This window comes from Staurois parvus, unplaced genomic scaffold, assembly GCF_062004578.1.
Source record: "Staurois parvus isolate SC_StPar_1 unplaced genomic scaffold, SC_StPar_1.0 ptg000066l, whole genome shotgun sequence".
NCBI lineage: Eukaryota > Metazoa > Chordata > Amphibia > Anura > Ranidae > Staurois > Staurois parvus.
This window is the reverse complement of record NW_028317862.1, coordinates 6,633,148-6,655,783: the sequence shown is the minus strand read 5'-3', so window position 1 is coordinate 6,655,783 and position 22,636 is coordinate 6,633,148. Positions and strand designations below refer to the sequence as shown.

General features: G+C 40.2%; 1 protein-coding gene across 1 annotated transcript in view; it reads right to left on the bottom strand.

Moving 5' to 3' along the window:
- Window positions 1-782: 782 nt before the first annotated feature.
- Window positions 783-22,636, bottom strand: part of PKN2 (protein kinase N2) — a 162,134-nt gene continuing 140,280 nt past the window's right edge. Inside the window, exons 12-22 of the mRNA XM_089668904.1 lie at window positions 22,341-22,473; window positions 21,255-21,388; window positions 21,093-21,168; window positions 20,916-21,007; window positions 17,564-17,740; window positions 15,268-15,330; window positions 11,418-11,494; window positions 10,570-10,712; window positions 9,899-10,006; window positions 9,385-9,465; window positions 783-7,049 (exon numbers count right to left, since the gene is read on the bottom strand). Of these exons, the coding sequence (XP_089525030.1) occupies window positions 6,846-7,049; window positions 9,385-9,465; window positions 9,899-10,006; window positions 10,570-10,712; window positions 11,418-11,494; window positions 15,268-15,330; window positions 17,564-17,740; window positions 20,916-21,007; window positions 21,093-21,168; window positions 21,255-21,388; window positions 22,341-22,473 (1,288 nt within the window). The 3' untranslated portion in view covers window positions 783-6,845. The remainder of the gene's footprint in view (window positions 7,050-9,384; window positions 9,466-9,898; window positions 10,007-10,569; window positions 10,713-11,417; window positions 11,495-15,267; window positions 15,331-17,563; window positions 17,741-20,915; window positions 21,008-21,092; window positions 21,169-21,254; window positions 21,389-22,340; window positions 22,474-22,636) is intronic.

Below are 22,636 nucleotides of genomic sequence, written 5' to 3'. Positions count from 1 at the left end.
ACAGCAAATTTACACTGTTATACAAGCTGTACACTCACTACGTCACTTTGTAGCAAAGTGTCACATCTTTTCATGTGACAACACTGAAGAAATAATAAAATATTTACAAAAATAAAAAATGTGAGGGGTGTACTCACTTCTGTGAGAGTGTGTGTGTAATTATATATATATATATATATATATATATATATACACACACACACACACATACACACACATACACACACAGTGGGGATCGAAAGTTTGTATTATTAATTTGTATTAATGTGCATAAAGAAGCCAAGGAACGATGGAAAAATCTCCAAAAGGCATCAAATTACAGATTAGACATTCTTATATGTCAACAAAAGTTCTGTTATTTTGAAAGTGTAAATGATGGAAATAAAATCTAAAACAAAAAAATGGCGTTTTTAGCTGGGGTGCCCAAACTTTTGATCCCCACTGTACATAAATTCCAGCAATCCAGAAACACTGCTTTTATTTGTGCCATTGTAAGACCGTGAGAACATGACTGAATAATCCAAAAGATAAAACGAATCAAGCCAAGAGTGATTTCACTGAAGGAGAGGTCCATCACCTTAGGACACTAGCATAAAAAAACTAAAGATTCAAGGAGTGGGAAGGGGAAGCTATCCAACTGGCATGTCAAGATGGAGTCTGTAACCCAGGATATACGAATACTTTGCAGATGTACTGTATAAGTAAGATATATAGGTTTCTTTTAACTGTAAAGTTCTCATGTTTAATGTGTGCCCTTAAAAAAACAGAGCCAAGACTTGCAATCTATTTGAAAAGTTTTAATCTGTGCATTCATATGACTTGATGACTGCAAAAAACACTCTGTTGTAGAATGACATTTCTTAAAGGCACATTTAATATCAATGCATAGTGTACCAGCCTAAAAATAGTCTAATTTCCTTAAAAAGTGCTTTAGCAGCCACTTACAGCTATAGCAAAATATATTTACAATCTAGGGTTTAAAATCATAAAATTGCCTAAAAATATTTGATATTTGTAAAAAAAAAAAAAACCCTTCTAAAAATTAGTGCTTCTTGAGCTTACGTTTGTGACATACCCTGGCTTATAACATCTAGTGATTCCATTAAACTACAAGTTCTGTACATCATGTGGTTTACATTGATATTCTGTCAGTTAAAATACTAAAAAAAGCTTTGTTTGCACACTGCTTTCTTACTACATAAAACAATCAAATAGAAAAAAAAATGCACCTCAAAAGCACAGTTTCTGAAAACAAAAATGATATCTAACAAACAGTACAAGACTCAACTCATATTTCCTTTGTCCATACAATACTCTTCACATGGCTGCATACATAGCACTGGGACAGTTCATGCATTAAGGAGTGTTCCCATAATGCAATTCACTGGCTAGACAAGCTTAATGATAATACTACCTACCCAAACCGACACAGCCATTTAGTGTGATGTACTGCATTCATATTGAGAGGTGTCTATTAGTTGATGTGCACAGAGATGTTTTTGTGATCTCCTGCCAGGGTCCACAAGCGATTGACCCCTTTGCTATCCAAGACGGGGGACCCTTTAGCAGGATTCTCAGAGTACTGAATTACGAATGCCAACTAAAACTCAATTTAGTGTTGACGATGTTTAGGGTCTACAGTGAATGTGACCCACAGGGGTTTATTTACTAAAGCTGGAGAGTGCAAAATCAGACTCACTTCTGCATAGAAACCAATCAGCTTCCAGGTTTCATTGCCAAAGCTTCATTGAACAAGCTGAGGTTAGAAGCTGATTGGTTTCTATGCAGAAGGGAGTCTGATTTTGGACTCTCCAGCTTTAGTAAATAAACCCACTGTGTCAGTGTGCAAGATTCCCCAATGACAATATGCAGTAAGAAGCAGAGCCAAGGAACCACTTGCCATGTTAGTAAGAAGCAGCGCAGTGCAGGCAATGGGCTGCAGCATTATGCAGTTCATAAAGGATTGTAAAGTTATTCAATACAATCAATTTGATAAAAACATTTTTCAGAAATTAATTGGCCCTGGTGGACAATCCTGTCAAATTCAGCCAGAACTATTTTTCATCATAGTGAAAATTATGACTAAATCTAGGATCATTCATATCTACACAAATAGCCTGCACGTCAGCCAAGATCCCCAACACAAATGGGCTGCTTCAATGTGTAGTAATGATACCTTTTAATGTGCAGATATGAGTAATAAGCCTGAGGTACTTTTGGTGCTCCATCATCTCTTCTATATACAGCCCAGACAGACCAAGGAAATACAAGACAGGGCCCTAGACATACACAGAACAGATTTACTAGCTTCTGGCCTCTAGTAAACAAAAAATACAAAAAACTTCATCTCTTTACTTTAAAGAGGGTCTACGAATCTGCTGAACCCCCAGTTAGTAAAAAGGCAGAACATCAAACGTTGAGGTACAGCTACAATTAGTGTTCTGATTATAAAATATACAATTTTATCAAAAATATTTTTTTTACATTCTGTTACATCATATTGCGTTCACCCTCAGAAGCTATAAGTTCTGAAATCCAGTGGGCCGCAACAATTAGTGTATTTTAATCCTACGGATAGTGTCTTCTGTGTTTGTGGCCACTATCAGGATGCCCACATTGGAGGCAGCATGTATTTATGGAACCAAATAGAAAAAACATCTCATTCACCATTACTGGGAATGCACTTTGTAAATCAAGACCGAGATACAACATTGGACATGCAGCAATGTAAGGAATAAGAAAATAAATACAATCTGTAGAAATACATGAGAAAACACATTTCTGCTATGACATTTGGGCAAGTTGTGTTACCAAATTAGTCTTCGGTGAGAACGGTTCTTAGCATTCATATTATGGTGGGACACGAATAGAACCTCCAGTTCCATTGGCTACAATGACAATAGAGTAGCCTTATTGTAAGGATTGGAACTTCTGTACAAAAACATTTAACTTCCATCTGGGTTCCATTCACCATATGCAAGACTTAATAGACTTCGTTTCCATAAACAAAGAACAGATAGAAGCTTGATTTCACAGGTATGCTGCCATACAATTTATTGCAACCTCATTACTTCTCTCACATCTCTGAAACACGGTTTCATACATATGTGAACCAGATTAGACTGGAGCAGGCAGTATTGTCTAATGAGTTAAAGGGCACCAGTCAGGATGGTTTTTGTCATAGCTGCAAATCCTCTTCAGCACAGACGTTTGCCACAGCCTTGATGCCAAAAAGGAGGACTAGTTGTGGAGTGGTAATATCTCTTTTGTTCTACCCCAGAAGTAGCCTTGCTTCTGAGTTAGCCAATAGCTGCCTCCAACACTAGATGGGAGCCTTGGCTGCTAGAGGCATCCCTTTAGAGCCCAAACTCCAGTGAATGATTAGAAAAAACAAATACTCCCTTGCAGTGGGAATGCCCCCACAATGCGAGGGTTAAACAAAAATGCTCTTTTATGTCTAAGGGACAGGAAAAGCAGTTTTACTGATCTGATCCCAGTTTCCCCAGCAGCCCATGCTCCCCTACTCTCCAGCACTGGACTGTTCCATGGTGCTCCAATGAGGGCTACAGGCTCTGCATTGGTATTGATGTCATCAGAGGACCCGCAACTGACAGAGCAAAGGAGAGAAGAAGCTTTGGGGGGGGGGGAATCATGCTTACAGCAAGGAAGACAGTAAGTAAAATTGCTGTTCTTGTTCCCTTAGACTTAAGCAAGCATTTAAAAAGGAGAAGTCCATTTTTAAAAAAAATAAATACACTTTTTGCAGGTAAAAAAAATGTGCATTCACTAATTCTTTTTTTTCTTCGAAGCCAGTAAAGCACTGCACCCATGATCAGCAGATTGTGGAGGCAACGTCAGGCTCCTGCAGGCTGTCAGAGTAGCTGTCTGCCTGTACCTCCGTTATAGGCAGGCAGCTCCGAATGACAGGAAGCTCAGTGGACTACAAAAGCACTCACCAGCACCCACGCGGTTCATTGAGAACTACAAACTTCAGCCGCAGACAGTATTTGCAGGCATACAATCACAGAAATCTGTGAATAAATCACGTGACCGTGTGGGAGGAGCAGAGGGGGGGGGGTGTAGAGATCCCTTGACTGCTGCCACCGGTGAGGAAGGAGTGGGGGGTGGGGCTGAGCAGCATTTTGTGTGTCTTACACAAAGAGCCGGCTCAGGAGTGAGCATACAGGTATGCTCTCCTAGGAAGGGGCTTCTTGATGGTGGCACATCAAAATGAAGGGGCTAGGAGCCTCAGCAGGGGACCTGAGAAGAGGAGGATCGGGGCTACTCTGTGCAAAACCACTGCACAGGCAAGTGTAACACATTTAAAAAAGAAAGTATTACAAATAAATAATGCTTTAGGTTACCAACTCAAACACGTATGCAGAGATTTTATACAATTCTTCTCAGACTTTCCTATTTTGTGTTCTTTCAAGATTAAATGATTTAAAGTGTCTGAAAGCATTGGATGATTTTAACAGCCTAGTATTTTCAGTAGGTGGTTAGGTATAGCAGATCCCCAATATTGCTCTGAAGACAGGTTTAGTGTATATTATGTGCTCATTACGCTACTCCTCACAGTAAATTCAATGGCACAGGAGCCAGTAAGACACTGATGGCCAAAGTGTTGCTGGACTCACTGCTAGTAAAGCTAGAAAGCTGCAAAGGCAAAGTATTTGGCAAGTGACTTTGGTAAAAATTGAGAATAGTCTTTTGGAAGCTCACTTTTATCAAGGATAGTTAAGGCATGATAAAAAAATAACTGAACAGTCTGTTTCTCTAATGAAGATCACTGACGTTTCACAGAAAGAAGGCAACTCTTGTTTCAGCTTAGACAACCGACTGGAGACAATGAAGGCTAAACTATATGAGACCTTTACATTCACAAACAGGCTTGAAATACTGCTGTGCCCAGTGTGCTGAGCAACCATAGTATTGAGAGGAGTAATGCAGAAACTGCTGCATATGGAACAGTGAGAATAAAGCCAGTTACAGCTACGGATAACTATATATAAAAAAAAGTGATGGCAGACAAAATATTGCCTACATTTTTAAATGGGTACTCCAACCAAAGCCAATATTGCAGATTTTATCTGGGTGTGAACATGGAGTGTAAGCATTTGAATAGAAAGTATACTAGTGTCTCGAAGCTCCTGTGCAGATCCCCAGCCATATCATATACTCCCCTACTGGGTCTGTCACTATGTCAGGAGTCAAAAAGGGCAGAATGGTTGCATGATCTCCACACCACATACAAATAAAGGGCTCAAAGCCCTGCTCTGTACACAGTAGTGCAGAGGCTTTATCCACAGACTGGAGCTTGGGGTTGAGAGAGCTCTAGAGAAGGCAGCCAGGAGAAAGCCTCCTCCTCTGCAACCCCCTGGACTACACAAGCATTTGACACTTACAGTATGCTGGGCCTCACTGCAATGCCTGGATGGGATACTTTCAAAAGCAGTGATCCTGGTAAAGTAGTGTTAGCTGGCTGGTTTGGGGGGGGGGGGGGGGTTACAGGGAAAGCGGCTAGATAATTTGTATAAAAGGAAAAACATTCTAGCTCTTTGTGGAAATTTTAGTGTATACTAAATTTACATTACCAGCTGAAACCAGTTTTGTATACACTCAAAGTGAACCAGACATTACCTAAAATGTAACAAAAGTAACACCACCACTAAAGCGCAGGCACCACAAGGTATCGGCAAGTAGCTGTGTTACTTGTCAAATCTGGTGTCTGTGGAATCGCTTAAATCATAGGCCCAAACTAATGCCACTGACTGACACAAGAGCCTCTGAGGCACTGTGAATAGTCTGTGCCGAATGTTCAAAAGGATATGAAGACTAAAACCATTAACTGTGCATGCACTTCAGTAGTTACTGAATCCAGGTAACTATGATCTACATATTCACGGTTGTAAAGTGTATGTAAAGCCCACGTTTCTTTTTAGTTTTGGACAAATCAGAGAAGAGTTAAAACCCTCCAGCTTATTATTACTGTCTGTACCAATGGGAAGAATTGACTCAAGTGAGGTAATTCCCATCTTAACCAGGTGTCATCGGAATATATTTCCCTATCCCAGCTGGAGGAATCTCACGCTCTTCTTGCAGCTGGTTTAAACTTTCCTACCATAACCAAAACTAGAAAAAAAATAGGGAGGGTGGTTTTGCATTTACATACACTTTAACTTCACTAAACCAAAACATAAGTCTCACATTTGAGCAAAACTCCAAGAACAAAACATTTTCATCAAACTATGGAGAAAACAAAAAAAAAAACTCCCGAAAAATGCCACCTTACAATGCTCCCTCATACAAAAGATTTTAACTTTTTTGACTCCGCTTTGTACATTTAAAACCAAAACCTCTAACGGGTACCTGGAAGGTGAATAATATTAAGATCGTCACAAATACATAAACATGTCTCAGGAATTAACCTGCTTATTGCAATCAGCTGCCCAAATAATTAGCGTTAAAATTTAAAGCATTTTTTTTCCAAAGTTCTATTCTCTGCATGTAAGGAGACAAAACAAAAGATGGTGGGGACAGATATGTAAGTATCACAGGCCAAGTTCTCCTGCTCAGAGGACCAGGTGTAAAGTTGCTCCAGTGCTAGTTTAAAAAAAAAAAAACAAAAAAAGAAAAATGGGCGTACGCTGAAAGTGGCCACTCTTCCGCAGAGTTTATATACACACATTTTTATATATATATTTATAAAATGAAAAGTACTTTTAAAAGAATCTTCATGTGACTTAAAAATAAAATAATTCTGGAACTGAAGATGGCACAAGCGGTGAGTTTTTATTTTGTCATCTTGTTAGCCAGTTCTCTCCAGTTTCACAGTGTCCTTGCTCTCAACACCAATCCGCAATATAGTCAAAATCTCTGAATGCTTCTTGCTCCTCCTCTGTTAGTAACCGTGGCTCTCGGGGAGGTGTGAGGATGGGGGCTTCGGAGGTAAATTCATCATCAAAATTGCTCACATCTTCCCGTCCTTTAATTGTAGGTACAAATGGAGGCTTCACCTTCTTTGCCAACAATGCATGCCAGTCTATGTGCTGCAAAAGAGACAAACATAAATTTACCAATATGGTTTGGTGAAGGCAGGCCAGAATTTTTAAATGATAGGCCCATTGAAAATGATTTTTTTTTTTTTTTTTTTTTTAACTTTGAACAGTTTAAGTAATTTTAAACACAGTTTAATTGGGCTTTAACACAATGCAGGTGATGTCAAAGAGCCCCAGCACAGTCAGAGCTGTCAAAAAGCCCCAGCACAGTCAGAGCTGTCAAAAAGCCCCAGCATAGTCAGAGCTGTCAAAAAGCCCCAGCATAGTCAGAGCTGTCAAAAAGCCCCAGCATAGTCAGAGCGGTCAAAAAGCCCCAGCATAGTCAGAGCTGTCAAAAAGCCCCAGCATAGTCAGAGCTGTCAAAAAGCCCCAGCATAGTCAGAGCTGTCAAAAAGCCTCAGCATAGTCAGAGCTGTCAAAAAGCCCCAGCATAGTCAGAGCTGTCAAAAAGCCTCAGCATAGTCAGAGCTGTCAAAAAGCCTCAGCATAGTCAGAGCTGTCAAAAAGCCTCAGCATAGTCAGAGCTGTCAAAAAGCCTCAGCATAGTCAGAGCTGTCAAAAAGCCCCAGCAAAGTCTTCTCCCCAAGCTCCTCATGCACTGGGCAGATCTACACATTTTCTGAGCAGTTTTGAGCACCCTCTGTAAAACTCATATCCTGGGCTCTACATATACCCTGCCGTAATGTAACATGTTAAGTCAAAACACTCTCCCTGGCACCTGTATAAAAAGACGAGTTTACAAAACTCTGCCCTCTTCAGTTTCCAGAGAAGATATATGCAGGGATTGTGGCCTATCACCTGTAATTGCTGGCACATCACCTAAAAGCATGAGATTCATGTACCTGTTCTACTTGCACCCCATTTATATTAGCATAGGCATCACTCTTTCCTAAAGTCTTTCAACTATTTAATTTTACTCACATTGAGCTCCAAGTTATTTCCCTGTGCTAGATTACCAGTTCCCTTTATTTGTGCTTGAAAAGCAACCTCATCATTATCCCTTTTTCTACCAATAGTAGTATTGTCTGCAAATTTTATAACCGCTTTCCCCCACTTTTGGAAACACAGCCATACGTATACAAGGTGAATAAAACAGGACACAATATGAACCGTTGCAGAACACCTGTATTAAAGCCAATCATGAGCATTATTTATTACAGGTACTTGCATAGCACCATCAATTTATGCAGCCCTTTACATATATATTGTACATTCACCTCAGTCCCTAACCCTCAAGGAGCTAACAATCCAAGGTCCCCAACTCACATTCATACATAAGAATACTAGGGCCAATTTGGACAGGAGCCAATCAACCTACCAGCATGTCTTTGGAGCATGGGAGGAAACCTGAGGAAACCCACGCAGGCACAGGGAGAACATGCAAACTCCAGGCAGGTAGTGCCATTTGAACCAACGACCTTAGCGCTGCTAGGCAGAAGTGCTAACCATTTAGCCACTATCAGCATTAATCTCAGATTTTCAATTTCTTGAGCCTGTTAGTGAGAAAATCTAGATCCCAGCTACAGAAAGCAGGCCTTAGGTTCAGTAATCTAAGCTCATCAATAACGTTCATAAAAAGCATTCAAACACAACTGATCTTACCCTCTAAAAGGGTGAAAAATGAGTGTAAAACTTAAGCAATAGCATCCTTGGTCGACCTATTAACCCTGAAAGAAAACTGATATTTGTCTAACCCCACAGGGACACATTTTTAATACACACAAGGAACACCTTCTTCATCAAACTGGGAGTAAGAGCCACAGGGAATTTAATCAAGAGAAGGTAGATTTATTTGGAATTGGGACAATAGCCGACATATGGGGAAAACCTCCTGCCTACGGGAGATGATAGATCTGCAAAGAAGTCAGCCAACTGAAAGGTATCGTTCTTTTAATACTGCCTGAAATATCAGGTCCTACATCTTTCCTGTCATTTACACATGACAAACTTTCTCACATCTCCTGCAGATACCTCAAAAGGCAAACCTCCCAAAGGTGTGATTGACTTGGTAATCAAATCGCTATTTTGGTGTTAAAAAAAAAAAAACTGCATAAAAACATCTTCAAGAAGCAGGGCCTCCTGTTTTTCCACAAAAGCCGGTTTCTGTTTATAGTCTGTGACCTACTGACTAATCTACCACATGGCTCCAGTATACTTTAATTCAAAACCCACTCTAATCGTTTCTGCTACTTGTGCTTTTGCTTGTTTGTCTGTGCAGGTTTTCTCTTGAAAATCCAGACTTGTTCAAGGACCACACTGGTAGGTTACTAGGCTTTTCATAAATTTGTGATGTCAAATTTTACTCAGCCACTTTAAAAGTACTTACTCTGAAGAACGGATGCTTTTTTACATCTTCTGCATCCTTTTCACTTGCCCCTAGGCGGCGCTCTGGATTTCTTCTCAATAGCTGCAAAAGAGAAATGTAGTAAACCTATACAGACAGCACAGTGACTGCAAACCCTATCCTTATACGAATACTAATTACAAGGACACCTTTATCCTCTCCCAGTACAAATGTGCATTGAACAAGGGGAATCAAATATTTTATAACCAGCAGATGGTTAGCGTATGCAATCAGAAAAGTAATGTACATGTTAATGCAATGCAAGAGTTAACCATATTTATTACTGTCTATATACACAATGGATCAGAGGTAAGTGAAGACTATGTTTAGAACAAAAAAATGCCACAGAAAAAAATAGTCTTTATCCTCTCAGTGAAAAGCTACTCAAAATAAATGATAAACACACAAAAGTGATCAGGAGGAACAGGGCTACAATAAGGGGGAAATTTCAGAACGAAATCTGGCTAAAGGCAATGACGTTTCAATGGCAACTTACTCTTCTCATGATAGAAATGGCTTCTGTGGACAGGAACCGTGGATACCTGACTTCATCATTGACTATGCTGTCAAATACTTCCTCTTCATCATCTCCAGGAAATGGGGACTGGTCAAAACAAAACATATATTAGCTCAGTCTTGGTTATGTAAAGCAACAAGTACAATGTCCACGTACTAAAAATTACTTTAGGACAGCAGTTGGACTTTATTTTTATTTTTTTTACACTCACAAACTAGCCAGGCTGATAAATAGCAGCCCATATGTGAATACCATCAGATCACTAGTATGATAAGCACTTAGGGGATGCATCCATCTTGCTCATTGTAAGCATGCACAAAACCATAAATAAAATATTAAAGCTAAAATGAAAAACAATGACTAATGTGCTTAAGTCATCAAAAGGCACAATTAAACAGAAAGGTCAATGTATTGCGATAGTGCAGATGCCCCACCACATAGCTCTTTAATAAATAAAACTGCAAATATTAGAGCACATCCTGAAGATCCGCATGCAGTCTCTAAAGCTGCAATGGCCTCTTGGGACCTTTTAATAAGCCATAGACTTTTATAACCAGTTAAAATGTACTCCTCAAAATATGAAAGTGAAGGTAAACAATTGCATCTTTAGGTGCGTGGTCCTATACAGCTTACTCTACATATATACATACCTCACCAACAAGCATCTCATAAATAAGGACTCCCAGTCCCCACCAGTCCACTGCTCTAGTGTAAGAGGTTTCTGTGAGGACTTCTGGAGCCAGAAATTCTGGGGTGCCACAGAAAGTGCTAGTTCTATCTCCAAAACCCATTCCTGGATAGGAGAGACAGAGAGAGAGGGCACAGTCAAGCAATTCTTTAATACTTAATGGCACAGCAAATAGATGTAACAGAAGAGTAGCTAAGCAGGGATCTCCAATCCACACTTTTTTCTTTAATTTTGAATAGAGCATGTGTTGCAAAGGTGAAGATACTTTCATCTGACAAAAACGTTTGTCATTTTAATAAACAAAAAAAAAAAAAAAATTTGTCTGTGCTGCTGTTGGAGATTTTCCTTCACTTCCCATCTGGTGAAACTAATGTCACACACTAATGTCAAAAAAATAAAGTCTGGGTTGGACATGCACTTTAGAGGCTTTCAAGCACTGTAAGGAGTGATTTTATGATCTACCATTTTTGTTTAATAATTGTGCAGAAGCCATTCAGCATATCATGTAGTTTAGAAAGCATTTTCATCTAGAATATACACTTTCTAATCCTGGTAGCACATCAGCCGAATCATCATGTACAATCCACATCCCTGAGGGTTAATATATGCAGAGTGTGTACCCTGAGTGAGATGGCCTCAGTGTTCAGGGCTGGGCTCACTGGTTAGGGCACTTGTGAGGGTCACCAGAAAAAAAGCCAACAAATAAAGTAAGTGACAACTTTTAAAAGCAGAATCTTTGGACTATCATCTCATTTCTGGGCAGCTTCAATTAAGTTACTGGTTAAATCTATGAAAACATGTGCACATTACCTTCTTTGCAAAGACCAAAGTCAGCAATTTTTACAAATCCTTCTGTATCCAAAAGGAGATTGTCCAGCTTCAAATCCCTAGGTGAACATGGAAGATTTGCTTAGCCAATATTTTCATGGAACACATTAATAAACAGTAATACACGAATACAGTAAAAGTAGAAGGCACATTTCTCTTGGTCTTTTTCCCTCTATTTGCTACTAAACTGAAAACACTCAAAATAGCCCACTGCATAGGAGGAAATAATATACTATGTAAAGCTAAAAGCGTAACTATACTCGTCTCTGATCACGTGATGTGCTGTCCCGGAGCTCCCCGCCTGGCAAAGCGGGGATAACGTTGCTGAAATTGTACAGCTGCACCTGCGTGGGTCATTGCACAAGGGTGAACAAGCAGGAGGTAGATTTATTGCAGAAAAGACAAAGCATGTCTCTTCTGCATTAAAACAAACCTGCATGTCTGCCCATTTTTAACTTGTTACCTTGTTATCTAAATAACAAAGCACAATTCTGTAACGTTGACATGTGATAGTAAAACCGTGCATATCATCACAACTACTTTGTACATCCAGGTGGATTATCCCTTGATTTGTTTCAGGACAAATTGGGCTTTCATTTGGTGGTAAATGGTAATGGATAGCTTCTAATCTTTTTTAATCAAAGGAAAACTGGCCCAAAATAGTAAACAAAAATCTTTTTTTTTTTTTTAAGCTGTGTGTTTCTTGTTACGACCATAACCTACCACCAAAGAACAACCCAAAATAAATTCTCCAGCTCTTGACGATTGCAGCGATACCATATATGTGCATGTTATTTGTTGTTTGTACCCGTAGTACAGCCCAGAAACAATAGTGCGCATTTTGTTTTTTTTTATTTTTACCTAAAACACATTGAGACTGACATCAACACTAACTGACACCAATTTTTTTTTTTAATCCTGACCTTTGACCCTGACCCAAACACTAACCCTGGCACGGAACTAGATCAAACCTTGATCTAGGCATTTTTCTTTGTACACATTTTTTTTCTCTTTATGCCAGGAGTTAGAGAGATACAATGTATCTCTCTTCTCCATTCATAGAGAGAAAAAACAAGGGGGCCGAGCTGCACAGCGACTGATCACTGTGATCGCCAATCAGAGGCTATCACAGCGATCACGTGACCTGGAATCGGGAGTCCTGGGTCCCGATTGTTAGAACGGGACCAGAGGCTCTCAGTGGCACTGCGGTCTCTGTGCTGGGAGCGCGCAGGGCGGCGCGCTTCCTGCACAAAGACAGGTACGCAAATATGTGGCCCCACGGAAAAAAGCCCAGTTCCGTGAGGCCGCATATTTGTGTGCCGTCGGCGTCAAGGGGTTAAGTTACACTTTAAAGCTCCATGTTTTATCCATAATAACTATAACCTTCACCAACACATGCAGCTGCTATCAAGCTCTGAACTGTATGTAGCATCAGCTACATACAGTATAAAAGCTCTCTGCTCCAGCATGAACACAAAGTTTCCTCTAAGAGACTGAGGTGGAGATCATGACATCACCTGCCTGCTGCACCTCCTCAGCCAATCAGAAGAAGCCTTGTAGTCATTCAGAAAATACAATATTTCCAGTGAATGGCTGGCCAGCGCTTAGCCTGACTCGATTTTGTTCCCACAACAGGACAGGAAGTCCAATCCTGCTGCCAAAATACAGAGCCACTACATATGTCAATGAAGGAAATAGTTTGTTTGGACCAGCTTGGTCAAAACAAAAAATTAAAAATACACTAAAAGTATGCAGTTAATCATTAACCACTTGCCTACCGGGCACTTCTACCTCCTTCCTGCCCAGGCCATTTTTCAGCTTTCAGCGCTGTCACACTTTGAATAACAATTGTGCAGTCATGCAACACTGTACCCATATGACATTTTTATGCTTGTTTTCACACAAATAGAGCTTTCTTTTGGTGGTATTTAATTACCATTGTGAGTTTTATTTTTTGTGCTATAAACAAAAAAAAGAGCAAAACATTTGCAAAAAAAGTTTCTTTGTATTATAAAATTTTGCAAACAGGTAACTTTTCTCCTTCACTGATGTGCATGAATTAGGCGGCACTGATGGGGGGCACAGGTGGGTGGCACGGATCATCAGTGCCCTGTTGATTAGTGCTGATTTTCTGACAATTGCCATTATCGACAGTACTTTCCTCCCGCTGTGACAGAGTGAGAAAAGTGCAGCCGACAACTGCATTTACCCGATGATCTGCTGTGTGATTGAACATAGCTGATAACGTGGTAAAAGGCCGCTGTGATTGGCCTTTTACCACATCACGTGATCAGCTGTGTCCGTAGGACACATATGACGCCCTCCCAGAACTAGACAACCGCGTTGTAGCCGCCATTCGGCTATAGCCCGGTTGTCAAGTGATTAACCACTTCCCGCCCGGCCTATAGTAAATGAAAGTATAGCCTCTCGCCCCTCCTGGATCGCGCTTTGCACGTGCCCGCAGAGCTGCGCTGTGGCATGATCTGTCACCAGCTGTATACCTCGGCCCCGTTGCCAGTACCATGTGACCTGCTGTGACCAATAACAGCAGGCCACATGACAGTTGTATACAATGGATGGCTTCCTTTCATGCCATCCATTGTATACAAGTGTGTCTAGCTGCGAATGGTCACAGTGATCACATGCACAGGCTGGGCCAATTAGAGCCCATCTGTGTCATGTGATTAGCCATGGCCAATCACAGCTAACCACAACAAAAAAACCTGAACAAATCCAACTGATTCAGTTAAATGCTTGCTGATAGCAAAGAAATTCTTTGCTATAAGCAATCAAATTGTGTATAAAAAAAATAAAATACTGATCCCTTTCCCAAAGTAGTACAATGTTACTATGGTAACATTATACTAGTTTAGTCAGTGTAATATGAGAAAAAAAAAAAAAAAATCTTAAAAAGAGAAAAAAATTTAATAAATATCAATTTTTTTTTTCTGTACTGTCACCAGTGTCCCTGATCACCGCCATGCCAGTTATAGGATGACGCTGTACTGCACTGGTGGCAATGTAAAAAAAATTATATATAAATAAAAAATCCAACACACACACACACACCTTTCACGTTAACCAATTAAAGCATATTTTGTTCTTCTCTTTTTAGCAAAGACATGTAGCAGAATACATTTTGGCCTAAATTTATGGCGAAATTATAATTTTTTTTTACTGGACATGTTTAATAGCAAAAAGTAAAAAATATAGTTTTTTTTTTCCTCAAAATGGTCAGTCTTTTTTTGTTTATAGTTCAAAAAATAAAAAAAACACAGGTGATCAAATACCACCGAAAGAAAGCTCCATTTGTGGGGAAAAAATAAAAAGACATAAAATTTCATTTGGGTGCAGCGTTGCACGACCACGCAATTGTCAGTTAAAGTAACGCAGCTCTGTATTGCAAAAAATGGCCTGGTCAGGAACGGGGGTAAATCCTTTGGAGGGCAAGTGGTTAAAAGGTTGGTAGCACAGACAAGCCTCAAATAAAATGGACTGCTGTACAGCAGCTAAACTACTTGGATGCTTAAAAAGTTTTGCATCCAATGAACAGTCCCATAAATCTCCAAAGCCATGTCCTGTCCACTTTGTCTACATGAGCAGGCAACCATATTCAGCAAGTGAATGCAATGCTGTTCTTAGTAAAGCAAAAAGGTAGGAATGGCATTTGTAGGAAATACAAAAATAAAAAGAATTGTGAACTGTAATTATAGTATTTTGAACAGCTGAACACTTTCACAGTGGGACAGTTTTTCCACAACTTGTTAAAATGAACTGAATTGATGAAATGGTGCTGTAATCAGTCTTTACCATGTACATAAGGGTAACTCACCTATAAACAATCTTGTGCTCGTGTAGATACTGCAAGCCAAGAACTACACAGGCCGCATAAAACCTGAAAAATAAATAAAAAATGATGATTTTAAAGTAGCTGGTAATTGCAAAGACACTGTTGCGACATTTCACTAAAAGGTTATCGCATGCGTTGTCGCTCAACTGACCACACATTGCATGCGATACTGAAAATGTCAGTTCACTATTACTAGCATGCAGTATTTACCTAAAATAGCAAAAACGCTCAGTAAATACCACATAAAAGTCAATTCACAGAAGGAAATAAATAATTAAATGCATGCAGTAATTAAGCAGTGGTCGAGGCGTGCGGTATGTACTGGTTAAGGAGCAGGCGGTCGCCGGTGTCCTTAACAACTAGTAACTGTCATGGTTGTTAAAGAGCAGGCAACTGCAGCGTCCTTAACAGTCGATGAGTCTTCGGCTGTCAGTGGTGTGGAGTCCCGTTCCCCCCATAAGGGGGGCTTACAGCGGATAACTCGTTACATTGCCACATGTTTTCACTACTAAAATACCACATGGCTGTATAAAATAACTCGTGGTATTTTAGTAGCTTTTTTTAAGTGAATGCCAACAAACTTTTTAAAAAACGTGCAGTATCTTACTGCATACTTGGACGCGGTGAGATACCGCTTTGTGAATTATACCCTGTGCGATGAATTAGGTCATCCAGTGACTTCAGCAGCACATACAATATGTCACCTAAAGAATCAGGACTACCATAGCCTGGTGGAAAAGGTGGGACAGTGGAGAGATTACTTCTGAGAAGGCTCAGGCTACAGGGTTGCAGCATACAGCAAAAAGCATTAGGGTATACCTGATAATATTCAGCTTATAAATTCTATTCCTACATCTTAACTGTTCTCTGCCACTGATGGCGCTATCATCTAATAATGTCACAATATTTTGAGCCTACAAAAGACATTTACTGCAGGAAAATATCTGTGGCCAAACAATGTGTAACACACTGCAAGGTTAACAGCATACCACATCGAACATAATCTAACCTGTCAGGTCATTTTCCTGTGTACGGTTAGCTTGAAGTCGACACAAACAGGAAGGGTAGAGCCAAATGCAGTGTCAGAAAGACACTATGCCCACTAATGGTTTTAACATTAACAAACTGTCTAGCCACTGATTTAGCTGGCAGTTTTTGACTCAGAGCATATGTGATGCATGTTATGACCACAAAGCTGATGTCAGTCAAGTGGTGCTTTTCAAATTCAGGTATTATTTTAACACTTTGTCAAAAGGGTGACATTATCCTTTAAAAAGGATAAAATCATATTTACCTAGGTGGATGCAGGATTGGTCCCCCACCGGATAAAACTGAGAAGGGAGCGATCAAAGACCGCTGATTGCTCAGTTCCCAGTGCTTCATGAGCAGGGAGCTGGTGAATGTCAGTCACAGCTCTCTGCCTTCTGGAACGCTGGCTGTGAAGTGGAGGGAGCGGCTGGCTCAAGCTCTTAGCGCATTGCTGAGAGGCTAAATAAGTTGTTGGTCCAGACAATTAGGTGGAGCCAGACTTTAAAGTCGGGATCCTTCCCCAGCCTGGACCGGCTGAGTGATGTCAGCCGACAGCTGACTTCAGCCCGCTGTTGGATGAAAATGGGTCACAGGAGTGGGTAACGAACTGCACTCCTGTGATCCACAGATGTACAGCCAAACGAGCAGCTTTGGCTGCACTTCATTAAAACTAAAAACTTCAGCTAAAAGATACCACCTTGATAAGACTCTTAAGCCATGTCAGATACATTGATATAGCAGTGGAGAGGAGTATTTTCAAACAAAAAGGTACAATACATTTATAGCAATTCTGGCTGCTGCAGATTAATGCAATGCCAAAAACAAAGCTTTTACTAGAACTCGGCTCAGATAAGTTAATACAGTAAACCATTTGTTTTGTTGCTAGGTAAAGTGCTCTAACATGAAGATAGTCAAACTGAGCAAGTTTGTCCAGTTCCTGATAAACCAGCAAAAATTAGCTTTAAAAAAAAGGTGGCCCTTCTGGATCCCCCCCCCCAAATCATTCTTTCCAACGATTGATAAGTCAAAGGCACCTGACAGAAACCGGTTAGCGCAGCAGGGGCTGCACCCAATCAGATGCAGCTTCTGTTCTGGTAATTCTGACAGCTGCTGACTGTAAGAATAAAATAGCTGCAGCGGGAGATTAGTTCATTCATGCGTAATCAGCCTTCTCTACATTTACAGAAAATTATATCCCTGCAGATATCTACTTGAAGGACATCTCTTTAGTAATTTAGAAACAACTTACACAGCTCTTGGTTCAGAAAAAACATCTGTGTGAATGTGCATCATTAAGTCTCCTCCAGCTGCATATTCCATCACAAAACACACATGATCTTTGGTTTGGAAACAAGCAAACAGGTTGACCAGGAATGGGTGCCGCACACTATTCACAGTTTCAAAGATGCGCTTCTCACACATAAGGCTAAAGTACAACAGAAAGAAAACCACTTGTTAAACATAAAGCGTAACATGAAAATCTAAAAGCACAGGTCACCTATTGTAAAGATTTACTGTAGAGTGGTTGGGACAAAGGACCCTTGCAGCAAATACTCACCCTTTCCTGTGTTCCCCTGCATAGGAAAAAGAAAATACCCAGTTACGTCTGGGGATAGAGGAGCATGCAACTCCCTCTTCCTCTCATATGGGAGGCCCAGCACTGTTATATAGATGAAAGGAGAACTCTGACTGGAGATCACAAAAGAGCTTATACAGGCCAAGGTTTCCTTGCTCCTGATGGCTGACAGAGCATCAGAGGAGCAGAAGAAAGGCAAGTACACTTTTGAAACATCCACTGACTTTGACCGCTATGATGGGAAAAAAAAAAAATAAATCTGGCCACTGACCACATGTGATGAAGACTACTGCATAACATGGCATGCATCGGCTAAGGCCTGCACACAAATTGCAACTGTGTGCATTACATGCAGGAAACGATCATACAGATGAGCAGAGGTCTATTGACTTCTAAACGCTAACAAAGTGCAATGAGTATTAAACATAATGTGTGTGCTTTATTTTTAGATATACGGGGGACCCTACAATCAAGTACACTAAAATCAAAGTTCCAGAGAGCGGATATTCATAATGTAATGGACTTTGTGTCAATGCAGAGTGGGAAATGGCATCCTGGTGTGAAGGACAACAGGTCATGAATTAACATTTTACTGATTTTTCAGCCCCTCTGGAGTAAAGAGAGCTGGGGTAATAAGACAGCAAACAACACAATTGCAGTTACGGAACCTAGCAAGATCTAGACAGACATGTTTTATGAAAAACATACAAGAGGGCAGTTTGACAATTGGAAAAAAAAAATATTTCACATTTTCCTGAACTGTACAGTAAATATTCAGTTTTCCTAATTAAAAAAAAAAAAAAAAAGGTTTTATTGCCATATGCACAAATATACAGGTCATAATTCTTAAGACCTAGTACATGAATTTTAAAAAAGAAAAAAAAAAAAGCCATATTTCCACAAGTATTATCCAGTCATAACATGACAGCACACACTGTGGCTCCACTGAGTTCCCAGACAAGTGATATCAGCAAAGCCATGCCATAAAGAAAACAAATGACATCATAAGTACATACAGCATTTTCAAATTTTTGTTTTTTTGGATTCGTCAGTTTGAGATTATTACTTATGTAGAGAAACAAAAATCCGAAACAGAAAGAAACAAAAAATCAAATTGGGAACCAAAACTTTTCGGAGTAAACCACTATTCTCCCATCACATAACAGTATACTAGTGTCAGTGTTATATTGATTACCAGTGCACCAGATAGTCAAAATTATACAGTGGACAGATGGCATGTATGTCTTACACAGTACACCAATTATATACCTCAAGGGCTGTCTTCCACCATGTCTGAGGGCTCTAATCATCTAGACCATATTCACAGAAATTTTTTTGGACATCCTGTAGCTACATATGTCATTTCATATAAAGTCCAGGCTCCTAAGCCAAGGATATCTGTTGGTGTCCAATGTAACACTATCAGTTTACACACATTATAAATAATAACCTCAAAAAACGTTATTTTTGCATTATCCACAATATCATCCTCAATTACCCCAGAAGGCAGGTTAGCAGGCTACATATGTTTGGAAAATCGAAAGGGTCAGCTATAAACTGGGCAACTTGCAACCACAATGGTCGAACTTTAGCACATTCCCAAACTATATGCAGAAATATTCTTCCGGTTTCAATAGTTTGATTAAGAAATTTTTGTTTTAAAAATACAAGCAGCTCAAAATACCCCCACACAGGGGCAGAGCAGAAAAATAACACAGATATCCTGCTGACTTTTGTTAGTCTAATAACGACATCAAGGAGGGACGGCAAAAGCCAAACCAAATAGCAGCAGTAATCCAACATAATATCGGGAAAAAAAAAGGAGAAAAGAAAAAAGGTTAGAAGAAAGGAAAAAGAAAATAGAACAAAAAGGGGAATCAAAAAGAAAACATGGAAGAAGGGAAACTAAAAGGATCACGGATCCAGGGCTAGCACAGGCAGCGACTATAAGAGGCCATAACTAGTAGGAGGCAAGGATGGCAAGGAAGAACGTATCCAAGGTTCCCAATCCGAATCTTGGATGAAAATCATAAAGAATGCTAGATATCTGTTCATTGAACATAGCACTCATCCGGGTCCGCACCCCCTGGAAGACAACCAAAGGGGTACTCCATGCTTGAGCTATAGCACATTTGGCCAAAATAAATAGGTAGGATGCCAATTTCTGCTGAGACCTAGACAGACCCAAAATTGGGCAATACAGGAGTGCCACCCTTGCATTCCTATGGACCGTAATATGAAATAGCGTTTGTAGCAAAACAAAAACCCTAGACCAGAAGCCTATCAATCGCAGGCACGACCACCAAATGTGCAAGATGTCCCCGCATAGACCACAGTTCCGGAAACACCTATCTCCGCCAGTCGGATTAAAGTGAGCAGTCCGACCCGGGACCCAGTACCACCACAGTAGAATTTTGTAGGCTGCCTCAAGAGTGACTGTATTGAATGAACATTTCGTCACCATCCCCCAGGCCCTACGCCAATATTGCACCGCAATCGAGACACCCAGATCTCGCTCCCATTGAGAAACATGACAGAGGTGGTGAGGAGGACCTACTGTTAAGAGGCATAAATACAAAAATGAGACCAGGGGACCTGGGGAATGCTGACAGGCGTGTTCAAAGGGCGTTTTGCGGGAATGGTATGTAGAGATACGACGGAGGGAGATGACCCAGGGGCGCAATTGCAAATATCGAAACCCCCCTTGATCCTTGAAGAGACTCCCAAGATGGAAGCGTACAAGCGCTCAGAAAATCATGTACAATAACAAAGCCATGGGAGGTCCACCAAGAGAAAGAAGGGGGATGTGCTAGGCCTGGCGAAAATGAAGGATTATGCGTAATCGGCAAAAGAGGTAGAAATGACGAAATCAAATTACCCGAATATTTTACAGAATCCCAGGTTCGTAAACTGTGAAGCATGATAAGGCTCAAATCCTGAGGGCGCAACTTAGGTGGGAAGAAATATTCTTCCTAAAATGTTAAAAGTCATATTTACGATTTATATTTTTTAGGTAAACCTTTACCTGTCAACTTCATCACGAGCTACAATATCTCCTTTTTTTAAGGCTTTGATAGCAAACATTTCATTAGTGTTCTTGTACTCTGCCAGCAGCACCTGAAAAGGAAGAAAGTGGTTACAATACAATTGTACACAGGTTCTATCAGCAGCAGTATCTTTCATCATCTCTCCTAAAAAGTACCTTTCCAAAATGTCCTCTGCCTAATACTGCACAACAGCGGAAGTCTTGCAAGCTGAACTGGAACCGAGGCTGCACACTGGGGAGACAATTCAATGATAATATGAAGTTTGTCAGTCCAGCAGAAACAAACATCACAAAGATAGACTCAGGTAACAGCATTACCGCCTTTCCTCGGTCTCTCGTAGTGAGTTATATTCCACATCTGACACATTGATTTCCCCTTCACTTAGATCTGTTATCGGTTTTGTAGCTACATTGTTTCTGTTATTTGAATATTCATAATTTGTTCCAGGGTCCTGTGATAAAAAGATGATGGTTAATAAAGAGGTTTACTTTTAGTCAGTTATTTCCCACCCTTTAGGCTTCAGTAAAATGATGGATGAAGGAGACAGTTCAGGCTACACGTTGTTCAGCCTCCTCTAATCACGGCATGAACTTTGAGTGCTGGTTCACACAAGCCCCTGCAATGCAGTGCAGCGGCTGGTGTGCAGTGAGATTCAGTTGAGATCAAACAGTTAAGATGTGCTGAGCTTTTAAAATTAACTTTGAGATATCACAAAGACATCTCATAAAGGTAAATTGCCAGCCATGTGGTGTGAGGCAGTGGATTTCCTCTTACTATGCTGCCCTGAAAAAAATAATGCACATGCAATACTTTTTCCTCCTGTGCCCACAAACTACCACAACGTAGTGGTGTGAACTGGGTGCATACGAAACAAGGCATTTTGCCTTGTCCATGCGGTGGGACTGTGGTGGAACAGCCACCCAACACAGTCCCACCTCATCTGGTGTGAATATACCCAGAAGCAATAAGTTTAGAGCCAAGCATTGTGATGGCTGGAAAACAAGATTTAAGTGCGGAGCAGTTCACGGAACCTTTACAAATCCAGTGTGGTTTGGGGGCACCTGCCAACACCCTCTTTTGACTACTGTACAATCAAAGCCTGCTAGTCACTGTTTTGATCTCCAGGAATTTGGAAGTTCACCAGGTTTATCAATATCCCATAAGCCTGGGGAATGGATGCATTTCATCCTTGAACCATTAAAGAATGGAAACAAAAAACGTCATGGCATAGAAATGTATCCAATCCTCAAGCAATTCATAGATCACATTCCATTCACTCCATTCCTTTTTTTTATCTCTTGCTATATTAATTTTAATTCTCTTCTGGATGGATTTGTTAAGAACACAAATCACTGGAACATTAAAGAATCTAGATCCAAAACTAAGTATATGCATTAACTTACCTGAGCTGGTATGCTCGGTGCTTTAATATCTATTGAAGCCTGATAAACATCAAGGTCTAGTGAGGATGCCCGGGGTGGAACACTAGGTGCTTCGGATTCTATTTCAAAGTCCAGCTTTCCTACAGGAGATTCGCTTTAAGGAAGAAAAACATCTAATTAAAATTCACGTTGTATTCCCTAGCTCATTTTTTATAAAATTTTAAATTAAAATATGAAACCTGAAAATAAGTCTGCATTAGCGCATATTGTTTGATGGGAACAATTTAGCAACATACAGTATAAAAGAGATATAAAAG